The 25235-nt window shown below is 39.1% G+C and overlaps 1 protein-coding gene across 1 annotated transcript in view; it reads right to left on the bottom strand.

The window, feature by feature from the left end:
- Positions 1 to 25235, bottom strand: part of LOC134209207 (LIM domain-containing protein A-like) — a 167624-nt gene that overhangs the window by 82631 nt on the left and 59758 nt on the right. Inside the window, exon 2 of the mRNA XM_062685199.1 lies at positions 15602 to 16844. Coding sequence (XP_062541183.1) covers positions 15602 to 16358 — 757 coding nt within the window. The 5' untranslated portion in view covers positions 16359 to 16844. The remainder of the gene's footprint in view (positions 1 to 15601; positions 16845 to 25235) is intronic.

Here is a 25235-nt window from a genome sequence, read left to right as displayed (position 1 = left end):
CAAGCCGTAGAACGGCACCAATATGCCCAATTCGGAATGTCCTCTTTGGGTTCCCACCGGAACCGGCTCCAGGTTAGCCACCTAAAGGTTACCAAACTCCCCTGGAAGTACTCGGCATGAGTTCTAGTCGCTTGTTTGAGGAAAATCCCGAATTTTAAGCCGTCGAACGGCACCAATATGATCAAATACGTAATTGTCCTCATTGGGTTCCCCCTGGAACCGGCTCCAGGTTGGCCATCTGAGTGTGACCAAATTCACTTGGAAAGATTCGGCATGAGCTCGAATCGCTTATTCGTGTAAAATCCCAAATTTTAAGCCGTCGAACGACACCAATATGATCAAATCCGTAAATGTCCTCATTGGGTTCCCACCGGAACCGGCTCCAGGTTGGCCACCTGATGGTGGTCAAACACACTTTAAAGTATAATGCATGAGCTCCTTTTGCTTTTGTGAGTGAATTCAAGTCATTTGGGTATTTAAACGGTTCCAATATATCCATTTCGGAAGTGTCCACTTTAGGTCCCTACCGGAACCGATATCAAGCAGCCATGTACCCGGAACAAATTGCTGAGTCCTTGAAATCTCAAATATAACATTTAGATTCACCATACATAGATTTTCCATGAACAAAATCATTTTTTCGTGAGTTTCTTGGAAAAATTACATTCTGGGTTACTATAGGTACCCCACGGGGTTTTGGCCTCAATCCGGAACCATTACGAAAATTCACGTCCTCAAACCATTTCCTGAAAATATATTAAATTTTCGATCCAACCATGCCTGTTTCGTTAAAATCGGGTGATCATTGACGAAATGAGAGCAAATTGAAAAATAATTTTTAGTCGTTTTCGTCTGCTGGTATCGTAAAGGTTAATCGAAATGACCCAACCGTTCCTGTGCTCGTTTATGGAACCTATAGCGTCTATAGTGAAAACGTGAGATTGGAGTTTTTGAGGACCATATCGATTGGCCTGAAAACCGCCTGATTTAATCTCATTGAAACGAAAAGTCAAAGTTTAATTTCGCTCTCTGAAAATATTATTATACTCTTTGATTCCAATCTATACTCTTTCGATATTTTCGATATCTTTCAAATAGGTCAAAGATAAATAGTTATTGGGATAGTATTACTTCATGATATAAACGGTATTAATCATCCAGGTATCATTAACAATTCTACATACACGTGGTATTTCTGACCACCTCAATCCATTAAAGCCCTCCACAGTGCATATTGGTTTGGAAAAGGGGAAAAGCCCATTGCACACCGCGTTCCGTTGACAATCGGTCGTCGTCGATGTGCCAATAAGGGGTGTGTAAGAGAGCACCGTGTTGGGGGATTCCTCTGAACTGTAGTCATTGCGCTTCGAGACAGGTTGGGTGTGAGCGCACGAGACGTGACGCTTTTTGTCACTTCGGTTTCGTGCTTTTCCGTACCGTGGGGATTGGTATCCTTCTGTTTACATGTATGTAGTAGGTACTCTACCAGATGGTAGGAGGTTACACACATGGTGGAGTGGTTGGAAGCTACTAGCGAAGTGTGTATTCGAACTCTGAAGTGGCGGCGAAATATATACAGCAATACCACACTGGAGAGGCGTTTGAGACAAATGCGAACGGTAGGAAAGGCCGCTTCTTTTTGGGATGGATTGTTTTGTGTATTGATTTTACGTTTTCTGGCGATATGAATTGGATTGATTTGCGTTGATGAATGAGATAGATTCATTTCTGATAGAAGGTTTTAGATACATATTTGGACTTCAGTATTCTGTTAACTTGGACTAGGATGGTATGTCATTTAAATGTAACTGTCTGGATGCCAAAGATCAGTTCTTATATCAAGCGTTATTAAATTACAATCGGCTCTTAATTGATTAGTCAATTCTAAACAGACGGATGGCATGAGAAGATGTTCCAGTGTGGACTATACTGCCTATGATCGCATATTAGTTTGGGACTGGGTTTGCTGGGTTTCCTATTCATATGGGACAAATGTGACGATATTTGTGATGGCACATATCGCACGACCTACCTTCTGCCAAACTCCAACAAATATTGCCCTCCGCTCGCTTTCAAATCGACTTCTATAAAAACATTCTTCATGCCTGCCGTATCCTAATGGAACTATCAATTTCTATACTTTCGCCTCTAATTCTATCATGAACATGTACGTCTAAGTTTGGAAGATGATATTAGCATTTCCATATCATTGTAAATCGTTTAACTTTACGTAGAAGTAATACACTCAAATCATTAATTAGAATAGAATTACGTTGAGTAGATGCGGTTGGTGGATCCATAATACCAGTTATTACATTCGATTCTTTTTTACACGGAGGACGCGTGTCGTGTGAAAAAAATCGTGATCCGTTTTAAAAAATCCGTATAAAAATCGTGGGAAATAAATCCGCTTAAAAAAGAATCGAGTGTGTATAGAGTTCCACAAAGAGTGAAGCCAAATCGGTATCAGACCAATGCGTCATTAGCCTTCACCGGACAGTCGATACTTTGGTTTTCGATTACAATATTGCAGGAACTACTCTTCAACGCGTTGACCATGTTAAAGATCTTGGTGTCCTATTGGATGACAGGCTAACTTACAGTCATCATCTAACAACTACCATTGATAAAGCAAATCGTCAGCTCGGATTCATTTTCAAAATTTCCAGTGAATTCCGTGATTCTCTGTGCTTCAAATCACTTTACTGCTCGTTAGTACGCTCTCAACTGGAATTTGCTTCTGCCGTTTGGAATTCTTATCAAGCAGTATGGATCGCTCGGTTGGAAGCTGTTTAACGCAATTTCGTCAGATATGCACTGCGCCATCTACCTTGAAGTGACCCGCTAAATTTGCCACCATACGCTGATCGCTGTCGCTTGCTGGGACTGGATAGCCTTGCCAAACGGAGGAATGTGGGGCAAGCAGTTTTCATTGCCAAACTACTGCTATCGGAGTATGACGTGCCTGATTTGCTAGGTAAGATTCAACTTTATGCCCCTTCTAGAACACTTCGACCTAGAGCTTTGCTGTTTGAATCAGCACAAAACACCAACTATGCTGCTAACAGCTGCTTCTTCGTCATGATTCGCCGTTTTAACGAAGGTTCCATTGTATTCGATTTTGACATCAGCACATTCGAATTTCGGCAACGTTTGTTAAGATTGACATTGTTTAGCTTTAAGTTTTCATGTAGACAACACAGTCAGATGAAAAAAGATACAAATAAATAAACAAATAAATAAATTAGGCTAGATGTCGTTAGGCCGAAGGTCATAAGACCGAATGGTCATTATGCCGAAAGGTCATTAAGCCGAATTACATTACAAGTAAAAAGTGATAAGTGAGAAACGAGAAGTGTGAAGTCAGTTTCTCTTTTTTCTTCTTCTGTATTCCTTTTTCCTCCCTTTTTTCCATTTTCTTTTTTTTTCTTCATTCTGGTTTCTTTCTTCTTCCTTTTAAGGTCTTTCTTCTTACATATTCCTTCTTTCCTTTTCCTTCCACTTTCTTCCTTTTTATCATTCCCTTATTTTTACATCCTTCTTTCATTTTCTTTTAGACTTCATTCTACTTCCTTTCTTTCTTCCTTCCTTTTCTCTTCCTCCTTCCTCTCTTCTTTCTTCCTTTTTCCTCTCTTCTTTCTTCCTTTTTCATCTTTTCTTTCTTCTTTTTTCTTTCTTCTTAAATATTTCTTCCTTCTTCGTTTTTCATTCACTATAAATACTTTTTTTCTTCTTTCTTCTAACTTCTTTCATCTTTTGACCTTCTTTCTTCTTTCTGCTTTTTCTTCATTCTTTTTTCTTCCTTCTTTTTTCTCCTTTCTTAATTTTCTCCCTTTTTCTTTTTTCTTCTTTCTTCCTCTCTTAATTTTTACTTCTCTTCCTTCTTCATTTTTCTCTTTCTTTCTTTCTTCTTGCTTCCTTTTTCCCTTTTTCTTTCCTCTTTCTTCTTTCTTGCTTCTTCTTCCTTCCTCCTTCTTCATGATTCATCTTTTTTCTTTCTTCACTCTCGGATTCATTCTCTTCCTTTTCTCCACTTATTTTACCTTTTTCCTTCTTCATTCTTCATCTTTTTTCCTTTTTCCTTTTTACGTGATTAACTTACATTTAACTATGGTGGTGTAACCGGTAGTACTGAAACCGGTAATACCGGGATAGCCGACCAATTTTGAGTACCGAATATACCGGTATTATAGACGGGAAATACCGGTATTTTTGGTATTTCAAATTTTGTTATCAGTTTGAAAAATTTCTAATAGATCAATGCTGACTCTCCAGCAGAGATCGACCATCATCGTTATTAACCATACGTGTTGCTTATTTCTCTTATCTATCTTCTGTCAAATTGTCAATGACTTTTTCTTTGAAGAACATTGAAACCGACGTGGTGCTCCAATTTATGTTGGAGCAATTATCATAACAAGCCACATAAATTGACAACTTATTCGATACTCCCAAAGAATTCAAAATACGCCGATCTTTTTTGCTTTTTTGAATAATCTTGCCGCAGATATCAGAAACAATTTTCTTCAAGACATTCAGAGGAACTTTGATTCAGTAAGCCGTTCCTGGTGCGAACGTTGTAGCTTAGACAACGACCTCACCTGACGATCGGTATGAAGAAGATACCTCTATGGAAGATTTTTCTGGTTTATCGGTTTAAGAACAACTCGTGAAGAGACTACAGCAGAGTAAAACACTTGCTTTGCTGGTGACAACTACGTTGACGCAAGGATCCTTGCAAGCAATCCGTAAAGAATTCTCCTACTATAAATCTGAAGAGATTAAGGGCAAGTACTTGACACTGATTTTCAACGCTCATGGAACAATTCGTCCTACTTCGTTTGAACCAGAGAGAGCATTCTCAGCAGCTGGCAACATTGCCAAAAAATCCGATGCGTATTGGGAGATGAATCGCTTAGTATGTTGACTACTTAAGTTTCATTTTCCCAGCTCAACAAGCAATGATATTAACATTTGAAGTTTGTCTATAAATATTATTTTCTACCCAAAAGCCCAAATCATTTTTTTTTATTTCTGGATTTTTTACAAATACCGATTTTTTACCGGTATTGCCGGTATTGGCTCCATCAAATACCGAATACCGGTATTTGCCAAAAATTTAGCACCCTATCCTCGCCAGCAAAAGAGGTTCCAAACAGCGATGACAGCGACAATCTTTTTTTTTTCAAGTTCGTTTTTTTGGTAGGTTCAGGCGTGTATAACACTTCACGGAGCCATGCTTCTTTGTGATATATACAATCAATATTATTTAATTTTTCAGTTAGTAAGAGAGGGATAGAAGCCAGCGTACTCATGGTGACTCGAGGTTAGTTTACAATGTTTATGGTTGGACGGGGCTAAGGATTTGGGATCAGGGAATTTTAGCTTCTCATTCGGGCATTTGGCGTTAGGGAGCAATAATCATTATGTTATAACTAAGATATCTTTTAGAAAAAGAGATCTAGGATGTATGAAAATCCACGCAATCATGCAGCAGACAAGAAATACATAACAGAAGAGAAAGGTGTATTAAAATCATCGATGACCATGACCGCTGTGCTTTTGTAAGACATCTCGGATACAATAAGGGGTCGATCAAATATTACGTAACACTAAAGGGGAAACGTGATGGAAGCTCATTTAGTAATTTGAGTTCGATAATTTAGTTGTTTGTTAATAGCTTACTGCAGAGGCTAAATTACAAAATGTGTTGCATAGAACACTTATAGTGTGAAGGTTTTCCTACATTTCCGCCTTAATAGTTCATTGTTTGAAATCCACTAAGAACGGCGTCAAAACGCTAGTAACAGAATCTAAGTTACTGTAACTGGCGCTATTGCTTCGTTATAAGTGGAATGCAATCAGCGAAACGCATTATTAGTTACAGAAAAACCTTCGAAGTTCGCCGAAGAAATAAGTAATTGACAAACTACTAAATGATCGAACTCTGATTACTGAATGATCAATGACATCCTTGAACGGAATGGCAACGGAAAGCGGATTTTCCAACAAAACCTTTCGCTACCTTCCTGCTATTTCAAAACATTGCGCATTGATAATGTAAAAATAACGAAAGAATTTATTTCTTACTCGAAATTGGATTTAACGGCTATCAAAACTATTTTAATTGGGACTCTCAGATCCTTCTCTGGAAACCCAATAATTTATTCTACATATTACATGTAAGATTCATGTGTGGAATCTGTAGGAACGTGAGATTTCTGACGAGAGGCTCACCCGAAAATACGGGACAGGGTGCAAAATAGCTTGCATCACAAAGATTTTGAACGCCAATAGCGCTGATATCTTACAATAGAATTTAGAGATATTTAAACCAAACGACTTTGGAAAAGTGTAGCAGTAATTCCCTGCGTGAAAATCAACTCCAGTGTATTGTAAAATTGTAAAATTATAAAACTGAAAAATTATAGAATTAGGAAAGAGGATGTTTGGAAAATCAGAATTGGATAACTAAAAAAATAAAAACTAGGAAATTAAAATTTAGGAACTGAAAAAATCAAATTTAAAAAAATTGAAAAACAAAAGAAACGGAAGTTATTTTTTTTAAATATAACAATTTAACGATTTTTTAAATTGAAAATAATAAATAGATTTAAAACAATTGAATTGAAAAAAATAATTTAAAAATATTTAATATAAATATAAAAAACATAACAAGTTTTAAAGTCAAAAAAAATAGGATAAAAATTCAGAAGTTTAGTAATTTAGAAGCTTGAAAATTCAAGTTTACAAATTTTAGGAAAATCTAAATTTAAAAACTTTGGTTTAAAAATTTTATCATTACAATAAATCAAAAAAATAATAATTTTAAAATTTTAAGCCCAAGGAATTTAAAAAAATTAATGTCAAGAATTTAAGAACAAAAAAATTTCAATAATTTTTAAATTAAAATTAAAAAAAGAACTTGAAAATTTTAAAATATTAAAAATTTGAAGGAATAAAAAGAATATATATTTAAAATCGAATTAAAAATATTAAAAATTCAAAAATTTTATGATAATTTTAAGTTTAAAATTGAATACAAAAAATATAAATATAAGAATAAAAAAATGGATAATAACTAAACCAGAAATTTTTTTTTGAGATTTTCGAAAAATTGGGAAAATGGAAAATGGAAAATGAAAAATACAAATTCTTTGGCCAATGGGCTTCATAAAAAATAATCGAATATTTGAAGCTCTGGTATCTTTTCACTGTTCCGACCGCAATATTTCACGAGACGATGATTAAACTGCCGGCATTCAGAACGTTTTCTTAAGCTCGCGTAAGTCACGCACCGGCTTCGACGAAATCAACGAAAACATCGATGAAACGCAAAACAAAAATTGGTAATTTCGCGCTTCGCTTGTTTTGCTATGTTTTTCTCACCGATAATTTGCTATTTTGATTTCGTGTGTAGTATCTGGCTCTCCCTCCCAGGGCCATATATGCCTACCGATTTAGATTGGCTGTGTAAAATCACAGAAGAGAGATAGGAACCCATTTTTTCAGCAAAACTGTTCATCAGGATGTTGACTTCGCAGGAAAAATATCGGGGGTCAAGTTTGACTATACCCTGAAGACCCAGATATCCGAAACCTTGGGAAGATTTCGCTTCTGAGAGCTTGCAAATGAGTCTGACATGTGTGAATCCAAAATCACATTATTTGACAGTTCTGAATACTCATTCAAGTTGACCCATCCTGAACGTTATTTTCAGGAACATGAGATGCTCAAGGAGCTCCAAAACGCTCTGGAGCTCAGCCCATGGTGTCTACCGGATCAATCAAGGCTTTGGCATTGTCCTCATCGCCGGTATACACCCAATCTGGCTCAATAAGCATATACGCATGATGAAAACCCAATTTTCTTGAATACGAGGTGTTCAAAGTACTCCAAATCGTTCAGGAGTTCAACCCACGGTATCTACCGGACCAACAAAGATTTTTGCGATGTCGTCATCGCCAGTATACACCCAATCCGGTTCAATAGGCATATACGCATCATGTAAACCATATTTCCTTGAATACGAGTTGCTCATGATACTCCAAAACGTTCTGTAGTTCAGCTCACGGTATCTACCAGATGAATCGATGCTTTGGCAATGTCCTCATCGTCGGCATATACCCAATCTGGTTCAATAGGCATATACGCATCATGCAAATCGAATTTTCTTGATTTCGGGATGCTCAAGGTACTCCAAAATGTGAGTTCAGCCCACGGTACCTATCCGATCAATCAAGGCTTTTGCAATGTCTTCATCGTCGGTATTCACCCAAGCTTGTTCATATACGCATCAAACAAAAACATTTTTTTTGATACGGAAGAAAAAATGGGTTTGCATGATGCGTATATGCCTATTGAATCAGATGGGGTGTATACCGACGATGAGGACATTGCAAAAAAACCTTTCCTCATCGTCGGTATACACCCAATCTGGTTCAGTAAACATATACGCATCATGCAAAGCCTATTTTCTTTAATACGAGATGCTCATGGTACTCCAAACCGCTCTGGAGTTCAGCCCACGTTATTCACCAGATCAATCTGGGCTTAGCAATGTCCTCATCGTCTGTATAGGTACTCCACCAATCCTGTTCAATAGATATATACGCATCAAGCAAACCCAATTTTCGTGAATACGGGACCTTCAAGTTACTCCAAAATATTCTTGAGTTTAGTTCATAGTATCTACCAGACGACCAATCAGGGCTTTCGCAATACCCTCATCATCGGTATTTACCCAATCCGGTGTAATAGGCGTATGATCCAATAATTACAATGAACATGAGATCCAATGTCCAAGGTGCTCCGAAATGATCTTGAGTCAAGATGCACAAGGTTAACCTGCGATTTGTTTTGCGTTCACGAACTTGGACGATCAAGTAGTTCCATCGTTACGGTTTCCTTGACGTTTTGGTGAACCTAAAAGGTCTGTAGTAGCTTGTATGAATAATGATTAAAGTCGTATTAAATCAATGGACTCATTAGGATATCATATCATCTTCTTCTTCTTCTTATTGGCATTGCATCCCCACACTGGGACAGAGCCGCCTCACAGCTTAGTGTTCATTAAGCACTTCCACAGTTATTAACTGCAAGGTTTCTAAGCCAGGTTACCATTTTTGCATTCGTATATCATGAGGCTAGCACGATGATACTTTTATGCCCAGGGAAGTCGAGACAATTTCCAATCCGAAAATTGCCTAGACCGGGACCGGGAATCGAACCCAGCCACCCTCAGCATGGTCTTGCTTTGTAGCCGCGCGTCTTACCGCACGGCTAAGGAGGGCCCCTAAGGAGGATATCATATCATACACCATTAATAAGTTGGTTCATTGGATAGATCACATGATCCGGCTACAATTTTATTTATTTACTATCAGACTAAGGCCGGAGTGGCCTGTGCTGCACATAAAAGTCTTCTCCATTCAGCTCGGTCCATGGCTGCACTTCGCCAACCACTTAGTCTGCGGAGGGTCCGCAAATCGTCCTCCACCTGATCGATCCACCTTGCCCGCTGTGCACCTCGCCTTCTTGTTCGCGTCGGATCGTTGTCGAGAACCATTTTCACCGGATTACTGTCCGACATTCTGGCTACGTGCCCGGCCCCCCGCAGTCTTCCGATTTTCGCGGTGTGAACGATGGATGGTTCTCCCAACAGCTGATGCAACTCGTGGTTCATTCGCCTCCTCCACGTACCGTCCGCCATCTGCACCCCACCATAGATGGTACGCAACACTTTCCTTTCAAAAACTCCCAGTGCGCGTTGGTCCTCCACGAGCATCGTCCAGGTCTCGTGTCCGTAGAGAATTACCGGTCTAATAAGCGTTTTGTAGATAGTCAGTTTGGTACGGCGGCGAACTCTATTCGATCGGAGCGTCTTACGGAGTCCAAAGTACGTACGATTTCCAGCCACTATGCGCCTCCGAATTTCTCTGCTGGTATCGTTATCGGCGGTCACCAGTGAGCTCAAGTACACGAATTCTTCAACCACCTCGATTTCGTCACCACCGATAGAAACTCGTGGTGGGTGGCTTACGTTGACCTCTCTTGAGCCTCTTCCTATCATCCGGCTACAAAAAGGGTCTATATAGTCGATGGTCTATGAATCGCTAATGAAAGGATCATTGACTCAAGCAAACATCGAGATATGGAATAGAAGTACCTTGGAAAATCAGAGTAACCGAGAAAATGTTTTCAGTATGGCATCATTTGCTTCTACGAGTCGATAGCGAGTCGTAGAACATCGAATCATGGAGACCATATTGTAGCTTGTAAGAATAATGAATTAAATCGAATTGGCTTAATTAACTTGCTGTAATGTTTAGCGCTTAACGGATACATCGTTCAGGGCTTGCATGATCGGGTAGATCGCATGTTTTGAACTCCAGGACGTTTTGAAGAACCAAAAAGGCTTGTAGTAGCTTGTAAAGCTTTTGGGGAAATTGCTGGAGGTATTTTCGAAAAAAAATCCTACTGGAACTTCCAAAGGAATTCTTGGAGGAATTTTTTGAAAAAAAACCAGAAAAATTGCTTACGTAATTAGTGTGGAGTAACTTCGAAGGAATTGCTGAAGGTGCTTTCGAAGAAATTCCTGGAAAAACTTCCAAAGAATACTTGGAAGATCTTCCGAAGGAATTGCAGGAGGTACCTTCGAAAAAATATCCTACTGAAACTTACAAAGGAATTCCTGGAGGAACGTTCGAAAAGATTCCTGAAGGAACTTCTGAAGGAATTCCTGGAAGAACTCCCGAAGGCACTCATGGAGGAACTTCCGATGGAATTTCTGGAGAAGCTTCCAAAGGATTTCCTGGAGAAGCTTCTGAAAGAATTTCTGGAGGAACTTTCGAAGAATTTCTGGAGGAACTTCCTAAGGAATTGCTGGAGAAACCTCCGAAGAAATTCTTGAAGGAACTGCCGAAGGTACTTCTTTGGGAATTCTTGGAGGAACTTCCAAAGGAATTCTTGGATGAACTTCCGAAGGATTTTCTGTAGGAAATTCCGAAGGAATTTCTTTAGGACTTTTCGAAGGAATTCCTGTAGGAACTTTCGAAGGAATTCCTGGAGAAACTTCGCCGGCGCCGTTGCCGCCACCAATGGCAAGACACCGCCGCACTGTCACCGCTTATTGAAAACGATCTATCGCGCTGCCGGCGCACAGCTCTAAACATGAGAATACATTTCGGGATATTGAAATTAATTTATTGGCTTCCCAAGCAGCACAAATCAAGTGAAACTGGTTGCAGCAACTTAATTATGACTGAATCTGGTCACACATAAGTTACTGCGATCTATGTGCAACTTATGTGCTGCTTGGGTTTTTTAGGTGATAATTATACTATTGATAGCGAAAGGGATGAAAGTAATAAAGATACAGATTCGATTGACACCGCAAGCGAGCGGTAAGTGTGAAAGGAATAGAAACTGAAGATTAGCAGAGGGCCATATTAGAGAACAAGCATTGTTGAAATCGCTCTTATTCTGCGTAACGTCCACCCACTTTCATCTACTCCCTTTCGCTTTGAATAGTATAATTATCACCGAAAAAAGCAAATAAATTAATTTCGATAAAGTCACGTGGTGATCAAAGCTTTCCTAATTATAGAATCCAATTGACGAAAAATTGATGAAATTCGAATAAGATTCAATTTGGGCGAAGTAAGAGCTTGCGAGAGTTATGCGTGAAGAGATTTAGCGCGCTCTTGTATCTACTGTTTACGCTTGCCAAACAGCACATTAGCAGGTTGAAATCGCTGTTATTTTGCCTGTCTTGGTACAGTGATCACCACGTTACTATCCAAGCCGTTCCTGGGTGGACGTTAGGCAGAATAAAAGCGATTTCAACAATGCTTGTTCTCTAATATGGCCCTCTGCTAATCTTCAGTTTCTATTCCTTTCACACTTACCGCTCGCTTGCGGTGTCAATCGAATCTGTATCTTCATTACTATCATCTACTCCCTTTCGCTTTGAGTAGTATAATCAGGGATTGAACTGATCATTTCATTATCATTTAGTATTCAGCCAATAACTTATTCCAGAGGCGAAATTCCGAAAAGTTTTGTATGACGGACTTCTAGCGCTGATTCCTCTCTACAACTTTGTCTACAACTTTGTCTAACTTGGCTAAGTTCAATCCCTGAGTATAATTATCACCGAAAAAAGCCAATAAATTAATTTCGATAAAGTCACGCGGTGATCAAAGCTTTCCTAATTACATTTCGGGATAGTTTTTGAAGAAATATTTGGAAAATTCTGAAAAAATGTTCGGGGAAATTCAAGTAGAAATTCTTAAAAATTAAAAATTTAAAATTTAAAAATAAAATATGTGATATTACTTTTTATTTTTTACTGTGTATCGGCTCAATGGGCCTGATGAGATGTTTAGCGTTGCACGCATTCATCGTTCAGGACCAAAATCTAAGAGAAAATCCTGAAGAACTCCTAGCGGAACTCCTGGGGGAGCAGGGACTACTTGAGGACTTCCAGCAAGGACTACTAGAGGACTTGCAGAGAGAACTTCTGGAGGACAAGAGTAACTCCTGGAGGTATTCCAGGCGGATCTTATGAAGGACTTTCAGGAGGAACTTGTGGCTGACTCTCAGGAAGAACTGCTCTGCCGTAATCTGGAAAAGTGACGTAACAGCCATTTTACAACATGCATGTTTTCCATTTTTCTGTTAAAGAGCTCGATGAGTAGTACTCGTTAACACCATTTTTGGAAAATGGCGTATACGTCACTTTTTCAGATTACGGCAGTGCTGGTGCACACTTTTTTTTACCGGGCTCTCAGCAATTTGTTCTACTTTTACCGAGATCTGCAAAGCCGAGCCCCAGCAAACATGTTTTTCTCCGAGATATCTGTCAAAGTATAATTTTGGCGAATAATTTGGCAAAATCCAGCTAACCAACACCATTTTTGACGGGTTATTAGTTTTTCATTACGCTGGGCCACGGCTGTGCGGATTTTGCCGACTGCAGAAAAAAAAAAACTGAGTCTGTGGACTTCCGGCAAGGATGCTAATGATCGTTCAGTAATTTGCGTTCGATCATTTAGTAGTTTGTCAATAACACATTCCAGAAACTGAATTTCAAAATATGTTGTATGGTGGACTTCTAGTGCGAAGGTTTTTCTACAACTCTGCCTAACGGTTCGTTGTTTGAATTCCACTTGTAACGAAGTTATAGCTATAGTTTCAGTAACTTAGACTAAATGATAACAAAATTCCAATCATTTAGTTCAAGTTACCGCAACTAGCGCTCATACTCCGTTATTAGTTGAATTCTAATAACGAACAATTAGGTGGAACTTCCGAAGGACTTCCAGAATATACTTCTGAAGGATCTCCAGGAATAATTTATGAGGGATTTCCAGAAAAAAAACTCTTGGAGGACAGCTAGGCGGAACTCCTGGTGGACTACCACGCGGAACTCCTGGATGACTTCGCGAAGAAACTCCTGGGGAACATCCCGAAGGAACTCCTGGAAGCCTTGGAGGACTTCCAACTTGAATTCCTGAAAGAATTCTTAGGGAATTTTCTGGATGGCTTTCAGGAACAAACTCCTGGAGTACTTCATGACAGAAAATCTATAGAGCTTCCTGTACAAAATCTTGGAGGACTTCTCGAAACAACTCCTGGAGGAATCCTCTGAAGAGCTCCTGGTGGACTTACAGGAAGAACTCTTGGTGGACTTCCCAGAGAAGCGATCGAAGTATGCCTCGATTGTGACCGGAAGCAATTTTTAACAGCTGACAAGAATTTTATCTTTTTTCGAAGAAAAAAAAAAACGTTTTTAAACCACAAGACAATGTATTGGACGAACGTAAAATTTAAACCAAGCGACGGTTCTTACGTACCAGATTGATTAAGAAAAAAGCTGACAAATATCGTTACCAAGAGACCGCCTCCGATCCAAGTAGTTGAATGCCATAGGTTTGGAATCTTGCAAAAGCTGGGACGCAGTACTTATTGAGGGACCTGGCAGCCCTAATGCAGTTGAGTTTTTCCGGAGACGTTCCTCGGTTAGATGCGCACAGGTAGACCCTTTCAAGGGCGTTTTGATTGAAAGCACCAAGCACCAAGTTTCATTGTCGTTAGAGATTGGAAATAATTGATTTTAACAAACCCCGGATCACCTGAAAAGTATTTTAATTTGAAGTGAACTCACTGAATTAAAAGCTAATTCAGATTAGCAAAATTTTTAAATGTCTCTTACTTATCAAATTTTGATTTTAGCACTTTCTCCACTAGGTCCATTGAAAAAGTCTCTAATCATCTCTCTTCCGTTTGATTTGGTTGTCATGTAAAGCACCGATTTTCGGTTTTGATGCGCTTTTACAACCACTAATGCCAACACAACAAATCTTGCGAGAAAAAATGTCTTAATCGCTACATGACTACAGACGCTATTGCGGTGAAAAACCTTTCTGCTGTAACCACCGGCGATGGCCAATAGCGAGGAAATGTAATTTCACTGTTCGAGACGAGCCAGCCTTGGGCTGAAAGTCTCCCTAATAAAGATATATAAAAAATGTAACTTCACAGGCACCCTCATAGCGTCCATTCCGATTTTGATTGTTTATTTTATTTATTTATTTCGTCATCCGACGTAGACTAGTACATATACAATATACATGTTTTTCTTTATTTTCTTAATGCTATAAATACGGTATTATAGTGTATAAAAATAAAAATAGTTTGGTTAAGTAGTGTTTAAATTTGCGATTTAATGTAAATTTAGATGTGTAGGTTTCGAATTGTGACAAAATATTTTTTTAGGTTCTGCCGAGACATTGTAAAGTCAATAGTTTCGCAGTGTTGATGATAGATGGCCATCATCTGATTGAGAGGTCCGAATTTTGCATAATTTGTACGGCAGTGATTAATTAAAAATCTATGTCGATGACGCAGTTGTCGAGATGGTATGTAGAAATCTAATTTCGATAAAATTTTTATTTAATCAATACGCTGCGAAACTATATCGTTTATAAATGAAACCATTGCAGTTTCACGACGCTGTGTACCCTACCCCTCAGGCTTGCTAATGTCGTGTATTTCAGCCGGTTATTTGAGGTCATTAGAATGGACGGGGCAACAATATTTTAAAAAAATATATCGAGGAATTTGTTTTATCGCATCCCAAAATATAACCCCAGTGATAATTTAATTTAATTTTATAACCCCCGTGATGCATTTACAACCATTTTCCCTATCGTACGGTTTGCTTGATTGTATATAACGGAGCTTTCCTGGTTGTTGGAAATGATGAACAGCCAACACCGACACCAACAACAGATAACGCATCGTTTGGCCTATGAATGTGTTTATGGTGGGAAGACCAATCTCTCCCCCTTCTTGAATGTGAAAGCAATGATGGTTTGCTGCGAAAGAGAATCTTCAAATACTTAGAATGGGAACCTCAATGTTTTTGTTTTCGAGTAAACGTGTATTGGTAGTGAACATTTTTCCTTCGAAATTTTCGTACCAACACAAACACGTGAGGCTATGTATTCAGACTATGTATCGCAGTTTTTCACTCGCCCACGTGCTCTCTCCCTACCGAATTGTTTGGGGTGGTCAATCTGGAAAATCTACGTACCTGTTGCATTTGGCATTGTGGATGGGGTATAGCTGCTTCCACCACCTTCGCCGGGACTAGGGTGTGGGAGCGGATGATGCCGATGGTGATGGGGATGATTTGGGCTACTGCCGGAATTATAGGATTGTGCCGAATAATCTGGGCTATGCGTGTAGCCGTACAACGGGGTTTCTCCAGCAGTGCTGCTGCTGCTGGGACTGCTGCAACTGCCGTTTACCGTCGTGATATTGCCCGTACTTGAGTTTGTTGTACTGCCGCTGCTGGCATGGTTAGAATCTGCTCTTTTGTAAGGATTACTGGAGAAATTACTGAAGTTCTCTGCAGCATATGGATGGTGATCTCTCTGATGATAATAGGATTCTCGCTGAAACGGAAGCGGAAGCGATTGATGTCGATTGAACATGTGTGGTCCATGGAAGCTTCCGGGCACAGGCCCAGGAAAAGGATGCGAAGACGGTGACGATGGATGGTAGTATTCGTTGTAGGCCAGCTCTCGGTAGGACGAATACGAGCTTCCGTAATAGTTTCCAGCGTACGCAGGGCCAGACCCGGATGGAGGAAGATAACCGCCATAATATTTATCGAAGCTGCTGGCCTCGTAATAGCCACCGCGGTAATCGGATCCGTAGCGGCTACCACTCCCTGGGGGGAGTGGATATGGCGACGCACTTCTTATCATGCTGGGCGAGTACGGATAGCAAAAGTTATTATTCATAGAATGTCTGAAATCCATGTAATTACTGCTACAGCAATCCATGATTGACTCTATTTTTAGACCACAAAAGCCAATTCAGCTATTTGTAACTATTTTTATCGCCCCACTGGTCGCAGTCAATGCGAGCACCATTTCGTCGCACTGCATTTGGTGGCATGAAAACCGTTGAATATGTTGCTTTTCGAGGACCTATCTTTCCTTGTGATTTCCGCCCTCGGCCATTTTTCACCACCACCGACACAAAGCTATTTATATATCCTTTATCGATTTTGGTTCTTTCTTCGGTTGCACTTTACACTCTTCCACCAGCTACTGGAGATATGTTTGCTGTATTCCCGTCAACGCCAGAGCACGAACACACATTCCTTGGTTGACGGTCATTTTCCTGACGACGACGACGACGACGTGTGGCGGCGCGGCGTATCAACGAAACAACACTTGAGATATGCTAATCACTTTCCACCCATAACGGACCCACACGGATTCTTCACCACCGTCACTGATTTGTTTGTCGGGTCGAGTCTATCCCTGGAAGTAAAGACAGAGAGAAAGCAAACAAAGTTTGTTGTGAATGAATGGGGAATTACTACGACGACACGTTGGGTGGATACAGGTGTGGAAGGTTGGTAAAATATTTCAGGAATTTGGGGAATTCCGATGGTTTTAATTTGTGGACAAGTTGCCGGGCGTTGTCTTTGTGGGCATTGTTCAGGCGCAGAATTATATAGGATTGTTTCATTATAGGTCTTTGTGAACTGATGAGGGATGAGGAATCTTATACTTGATCTGGGTAACGGATTGTATATGTAATATGTTAGAGATCATTAGAACAATTGTACTTCTAGATATTTATGTTGAAAGATGCAAACGGATGTGGGTTCTATAACGAGTTATGTACATTATTTTTGGCAATGACAACCAAATGGTTGTTAATTTAATTATTTTATTCCGTGATATCTTTCTAATAACGATCTTCGATAGCAATAGCTCTCGAAATAGTTCATATAATTACCCAATCTAAAATAACACTCAGTTAGATAAGCTGTGTTGATTATCATAGACAACATTGGGTTTTAAGATAAACAAACAATAAATAATTCATATCAACCGAGGTTTAAACACCCAGTTGAAAATTAACAAATTTATCCTTTCGTAATTTCTAGATCTTCACCTATTAGGATGGAATCCTGGGTGGCATTGCGTATCTTACCTAAATCGAAATACCCTAATAAATCGGTTCGGTTGGCAGTGGGATCATTTATAAATCAGATTGAGACTGAGTAGAAGGAAGTGGATAGAAGGGGGATTTGGTCATTTACGCTCCATACACATTACCGCACAATGTCTATATTTCTCAGCGAAACGACCATATCTCAGATGTTTGTTTTCTGATCTGTGATATCAATATATCTAGATTATGTTGTGAAAGCTCATATATGAATATTTACGTTATGTGGAAGATATTGATTAGAAAAATGTATTGGAGGTAACCACTTTTACCTCCAGCTCCAATACATTTTTCGCCTCATTTCAGACGCAGACTTCATTTGAAAACGTGAATCATATCTATGTTTGGACATTATCACTTTAAGTCATACATCAGACCGCATCGTGCTTTCGTGCTATGCGGTTCTTTCTCTCTTTGCGGAAGGAAGTTTTTAATACTACCCGAAGCTATTTTAATTTCAACGGTGCTTCTTAGCGCTATTTGTACCCACTGATCCCGTTACGATCTTTGCAAGGACCCGTGCCTTCGTTTTACGTTGGACCCGTTTGCGGAAGTAAAATTCCGACAAGCGGTGGTAATCCTGCAGGGACACCGTTCTGGGAAAAAACCTCTTAGAAGGTCACGTCTCCACGCTCAGCAATGAGCATTAATAAAAATAAGAGGAAGGGGGAGTCACTGAATTCTCCACTTCCTTCAAAGAAACAAGGTTTCAAGACCGTCCTGCCAAAGCGCGGAAAAAATAGAAGGAAGCTGGAGAATTCAGATATTCCTTCTAACTCTAATATCGGAAATAATTCTTCTCCAATCGAACTGAGCAATCAGTTCGATTTGATTAATAATGAAATTGAGCAAATCGAATATACCTCTAGCCCAGGTGATTCGATTCATGCGAAAAAGCAAAGGATTCCGCCAATTGTGGTATCTGTTGCCGAGTTTTCTGGCTTCCGGAATGAGATTTTGAGTAACCTTCTGGGGATCAAGGTTTCATTTCAGATTGCTAGGAAGGGTGACTGCCGCGTTTTGCCGGGATCCTTTGACGATCGCAAACGTCTTCTTCAGTATTTAACTGAGAAGCGCCATAAATTCTTCACATACGACGACAAAACTGAGCGATTGTTCAAAGTCGTCCTGAAAGGTCTCCCCAGTGATGATAAATCACTGGATGAGATTAAAATTGAAATTTCTCAATTACTTGGATTTTCACCAGTCCAAGTAATTAAGATAAAAAAAAAAATCCCACTCTGGTACTTCCCAGAGGGGCATTTCTCAAGAATTTTATTTAGTTCATTTTAACAAAAGTGAACTAAATAATATGAAAAGTTTGGAAAAGGCCTGTATTATGTCTCATGTCCGTGTTACATGGGAACATTTCCGCAGGCCTGGGGGAAATTTCCAAAACCCCACCCAGTGCCGTAAATGCCAAAAGTGGGGTCATGGAACCAAACATTGTCACATGGATGCTAAATGCATGATTTGTGGTGGAACCTCTCACGCCAAGGACGCATGTCCTTTGAGAGAAGATTCCAATAAATTTAAATGTGCAAATTGTGGGGGCAATCATAAATCCAATTTCTGGGAATGCCCTTCACGCAAAAAAGTTTTGAATTCCCGTGCAAAATTTATGACGGGAAATTCCAATCGGATCCCAGATTCGACGGGTAGACATTTTTCAAACGCTCAAATTTCGAAATTCACCACAATTCACAAACAAATTTTGTTGCTCGTCAACGGGTAGCAAGCACTTCAGTAAATTCCAATTTTTCGAATGTACCTACGTATGCAAACATCGCTGCTGGTAGACAAAATTTCTCTTCTCAAAATGAGGTTTATACCCATGTCCCAACGGAAAATAATGGTCATGTTGCCGATTCAGGTAGCATGACTGCTTCCGATTTTGATTTTCAACTGATTGGTGCAATGTTCAAAGCAAATACCATACCTGAAGCTGTTCAGGTTGGTATAAAGTACACACAAAAAAAATGTTATCGGACTCCGATTTAATGGGTCCAAATAATTGTGTGAAAGTTCTAAATTGGAATGCCCGCTCTCTAAAGGGTAAGGAAGATGAGTTATTCAACTTCCTTTCAGTTCACAACGTGCATATTGCCATTATAACTGAAACCTATTTAAAACCAGGACTCTCCATTAAACGAGATCCAAATTATTTTATCTACAGAAATGATCGTCTTGACAGCGCCTGTGGTGGGGTCGCCATTGTCATTAATAGACGTATCAAACATAAATTATTTTCTTCGTTCGAAACCAAAGTTTTTGAAACCATGGGAGTTTCTGTTGAAACAAATTATGGACAATTTTCCTTCATTGCAGCCTACTTGCCTTTCCAATGCAATGGGCAGCAAAAGAATTTGTTGAAAGCTGATCTTCAAGTTATGACTCGCAACAAATCAAAATTCTTCGTAATTGGTGACTTCAATGCCAAACACCGTTCATGGAATAATGCTCAAAGCAATTCCAACGGCAAAATTTTATTTGAAGATTGTTCTGCGGGATATTATACTATTCAATATCCCAATGGCCCTACTTGTTTTTCTTCCAGTCGAAATCCTTCTACAATTGATTTAGTTTTAACGGATTCAAGTCAGCTGTGTGGCCAATTGGTAACTCATGCTGACTTTGAATCTGATCACCTTCCTGTGACATTTGAAATCTCACAAGAAGCCATTTACAATCCAATCAGCTCTACTTTTAATTATCATAGAGCTGATTGGGATTTATATAAAACATATATCGATAGGAATTTTGATGTTAATATTCCTTTGGATACCAAAAGTGATATTGACAATGCGCTCGTATCTTTGACAAATTTAATTGTCGAAGCCAGAGGCATTGCAATTCCTAAATGTGAAATTAAATTCAACTCCATTATTATTGACGACGATCTTCAGCTACTGATCCGTCTTAAAATGTGAGAAGAAGGCAATACCAAAGAACTCGCGATCCCGCGTTGAAAGCTATTTGGTGAGATTTGCAAAACGCAATTAAAAATGTTTTGCTATTCTGAGAAATACCAACTTTGAAAATAATGTCTCGAAGTTGGATCCCAGTTCGAAACCCTTTTGGAAATTAACGAAAATTCTTAAAAACCTCAAAAGCCAATTCCAGCGCTTAAAGAGGGAAATAAAATTTTATTAACAAATGGCGAAAAGGCTCAAAAACTTGCTCAGCAGTTCGAGAGTGCCCATAATTTTAGTCTAGGTCTCACTAGTCCAATTGAGGATCAGGTTACACGAAGCTTCGAAGACATTCTCGATCAAGATAATGTCTTTGACCCTTCGTTGGGAACTAATTTGGATGAAGTGAGATCTATTACTAGAAAATTTAAAAATATGAAAGCCCCGGGTGATGATGGTATTTTCTACATACTTATCAAAAAACTTCCTGAGAGCTCTTTATCCTTTTTGGTTAATTTATTTAACAAATGTTTTCAATTGGCATACTTCCCAGATAAATGGAAAAACGCCAAAGTTGTTCCAATTTTGAAGCCGGACAAAAATCCAGCTGAGGCTTCTAGTTATCGCCCAATCAGTTTGCTTTCTTCAATAAGCAAACTGTTTGAAAAGATTATTTTAAATAGAATGATGGTTCATGTTAATGACAATTCTATTTTTGCTGATGAGCAATTTGGTTTTCGCCATGGGCATTCAACCACTCATCAGTTATTAAGAGTTACGAACTTAATTCGGCTCAACAAATCTGAAGGATATTCGACTGGAGTTGCTCTTCTTGATATAGAGAAAGCATTTGACAGTGTTTGGCATGAAGGTTTGATTGTAAAATTGATGAATTTTAATTTTCCTCTGTACATTATTAAACTGATCCAAAATTATTTATCAGATCGCTCACTGCAGGTAAACTATCAGAATTCTAAATCTGATAGATTACCTGTAAGAGCTGGTGTTCCCCAAGGCAGCATACTGGGGCCCATTTTGTATAACATTTTTACTTCTGACTTACCTGATTTACCACCAGGGTGTCAACAATCTTTGTTTGCAGATGACACAGGTCTCTCAGCCAAAGGGCGTAGCCTTCGTGTCATTTGTAGTAGATTGCAAAAAAGTTTGGATATTTTCTCCACTTACTTGCAAAAATGGAAAATTTCCCCGAATGCTTCCAAAACTCAGCTTATAATTTTCCCACATAAGCCGAGAACTTCTTATTTGAAACCTTCTAGCAGACATATTGTCACTATGAATGGGGTTCCAATTATTTGGTCTAGCGAAGCTAAATATTTAGGACTTCTGCTAGATCAAAAATTAACTTTTAAAAATCACATTGAAGGCCTTCAAGCCAAATGTAACAAATATATTAAGTGTCTATATCCACTTAAAAACAGAAAATCAAAACTTTGTCTTAAGAACAAACTTTTGATTTACAAACAAATGTTTAGACCTGCCATGTTGTATGCTGTGCCAATATGGACTAGTTGCTGCAATACCAGAAAGAAGGCACTTCAGAGGATTCAAAATAAAATTCTGAAAATGATTCTGAAGTTGCCTCCGTGGTATAGTACCAATGAACTTCATAGAATTTCTAATATTGAGACATTGCAACAAATGTCCAACAAAATAATTTCCAATTTTAGACAAAAATCTTCTATTGCAACGATTAGCTCCTTGTACCCTTAGTATAAATTAGGTTAAGTTTAGTTTAAGTAGAAAACATTGTAATTCCTACATGGTTCAATTCAACCAGAGGAAATATTCTAACTGCCAGAGGCAATTGAAATGTATTAATAATAACTAAAAATGTAACATAGCAAATAAGGATGATAGTGTTAAGAAAACACGGAACACCTAGTCTAAGAGATGAATGCATGTATTAGATAATTAGCAAATAAAATTAGTTAAAAAAAAAGACTTTAAGTCATACTAGACAGCTATTTGCTCTCATTGAAGAAGTTATAGTCTAGGCAAAATGCCTACTTTTAAAGAAGGAACTATATCCACAATTTCCATTTTCAAACACGGGGATGGGCAAACACCTACTTCTCGAGAAGGGATAACATCTACTCTTGCCTTAATCGGAGCAATCGCCTTCTTTTAAAAAAAATGGATCATATCCACCATTGCTTCATTTCTAAAGTTAAAAGTAGGCACTTGCCCGGATAAGGACAACGGTGGGTGTAATTCATTCTTTAAAGGGAAGCGCTTGCACGGATTAAGGCAATGGTGGGTATGACCCCTTCTTTAAAAGAAGACGCTTGCCCGGATTAAGGTCACTCCTGACAGAATCCAAGTTTCAAAATGTTCGCGTTTTCGGGGGCACACCACTCGATACAGAGGCGGCGGACAACTGTCATTTTTGTTGATTCAGTTTTGCTGCGTCGCAGCATGCGTGAAAAAATAAAAATGATAGTTGTGCGTTGCTTCTGTATCGAGTGGTGTGCCCCCGAAAACGCGAGCATTTTGAAACTTGGATTCTGTCAGGAGTGACCTTAATCCGGGCAAGCGTCTTCTTTTAAAGAAGGGGTCATACCCACCATTGCCTTAATCCGTGCAAGCGCTTTCCTTTAAAGAATGAATTACACCCACCGTTGTCCTTATCCGGGCAAGTGCCTACTTTTAACGAAGGGATCACATCTACCAATGCTTCATTTGTGGCAAAGGTCTTTTTCTAAAGAAGGGATCACATCCACCATTGTCTTAATCCGGGCAAGCGCCTACTTTTAAAGAAGGAATTATATCCACCATTGCCTTAATCCGAGAAAGCGCTTTCTTTTGAAAGCTTTAATCCGGAATCAAATCCATTTGTTTGTCCAATGTTTGCCTTAATCTGGGCAAACACCTATTTGAAAGAAAGGATCACAACCGCCATTGCCTTAATCCGGGCAAGCGGCTATACCCGGCTTATGTATGCTTTCTTCGAAAGAATTACGTCTTTTCAGTTCTATTATACACCGGTGCGGTGTTCCTCACTAGAAAACAATAACAAAAAAATAATGTAAAATGTCCTTTGCTGAATAAAGCCCCCGCCCCCCTTTTGACGCTGTTCACAGTTATGCCAAAATTTCATGGCGTTATAAATTATTGCACAAACCGGGCAAACGCGTGCATGACTATTCTGGGGAATGGTGCATTCTGGCGAATGGCTTTCTGGCAAATGTCATACAACCGATATTTCACCTTTGTAAATAATATTCACGCACAAAAACTAGCATTTTTGATATGCCCTCATATAATCCGGAATTTTTCTGTGGGCATAACATGATTCTGGACTAGTTTTTCAATACAAGATGAATTTCCTGCTGTACTGTAAAGGAACCGTTTGATATTCCACAGAGTATTGGTTAATTGAATATTGATAAAATTTGGCCACCCTTTTATTTTGTTCAATCCCGGTTCATCAGCTTCTTAGTAATAAAACAAAGGGTTTATACCCTACAGCACAATTCAGTCTGATTCGGTTGCAGCAACTTCTATGTGACTTAATCCAATCCTACAGGAGTCACAGACACCTTTTTTTTTTCTTGAGCAAGGGTAAACGGAAATCTGCAACCAGACACCTGAGGAGGCACTCAGGTAGTGTGGGGATGGATATGTCATGTAACTCTTACCCGACCCACTAAAACCAAAACCCTTTCGCCAGTCCGTACCCCCGGCCCGCAATTAAGCAGTTCATCAGGGGGGGACTATTGAGAACGCTCACGCCTATGCTAACGCACTTGACGTCAATACACACAACATCGACTTCAAGGGTGGCTACCTCACCACCCGTCGATCGCAAGCTATGATAGTAACCTAACATACAGACACCTGTATGTGGCAAATGTGTCGCCTGGGTACCTGTCAAGTAATATCTTGAATGTGTATCTGATTTAATAAAATATTATAAATATGAGTAGAACGGCTATGTAGTCTCATCTAATTGAAACGAGTTTTATTATTCGTCTGACGTTTCGACACGAGTTCAGTGTCCTCTTCAGGGAAAGTTAACATTTTATAATATATATACTAAGTCTCCAGCTTCGTGTTCAACTTAAAGTAATTTGTAAGTTTTTTGTCTTATGTTTTGTCTAACTATAACTGTCTGATTTAGCTGGTGTCGGTACATACTGCAAAAGTAAATAATATTTGTTGGTCACATTTGTTTCGTTTGTCGGTTAACTAATATTGATTGTGTTGTGAATCTAGTGTTGTATGGCTGCATATTCAAGGAATACCAGATCATCTTTGACAAATATCTATTCCCTTCCCTTTTTTTTCAGAAAAATATGAACATGTCAATTACAACAACAGATTTTTCACTAATAATTCTCGCATCAACGGATCCACTGGCTTCGGTGTTTTCAATGTAACTTCAACCACCTTTCGAAAACTTCAGGAACCGTGTTCGGTTTATGTTGCTGAGCTGGCAGCTATTAGCTTCGCTTTGGGGATAATTTCCAATCAGCCCGTAGACTCCGGTCGATGAAAACTGTTAAGCATGCATGTCACTTTTTTACAAACATAAGAGAGCAGATACGTGTTTTGGTCGAAAGATCATTCAAGATTACCTTTGTTTGGGTCCCATCTCACTGCTTAATCTACGGCAATGAGAAGGCAGACTCGCTGGCAAAGGTGGGCGCATAGGAAGGTGAGGTTTATGATAGACAATTCTCGAAATTGGACACATGACGAACTTGGACGGTGGCTATTTTCCATAGTTCCAAAAATTTCTGGGCGAGCATGGTT

Source organism: Armigeres subalbatus, chromosome 2 (assembly GCF_024139115.2).
Source record: "Armigeres subalbatus isolate Guangzhou_Male chromosome 2, GZ_Asu_2, whole genome shotgun sequence".
Classification (NCBI taxonomy): domain Eukaryota; kingdom Metazoa; phylum Arthropoda; class Insecta; order Diptera; family Culicidae; genus Armigeres; species Armigeres subalbatus.
The sequence above is the reverse complement of the archived record's forward strand: the minus strand, read 5'-3'. Positions and strand labels throughout refer to the sequence as shown.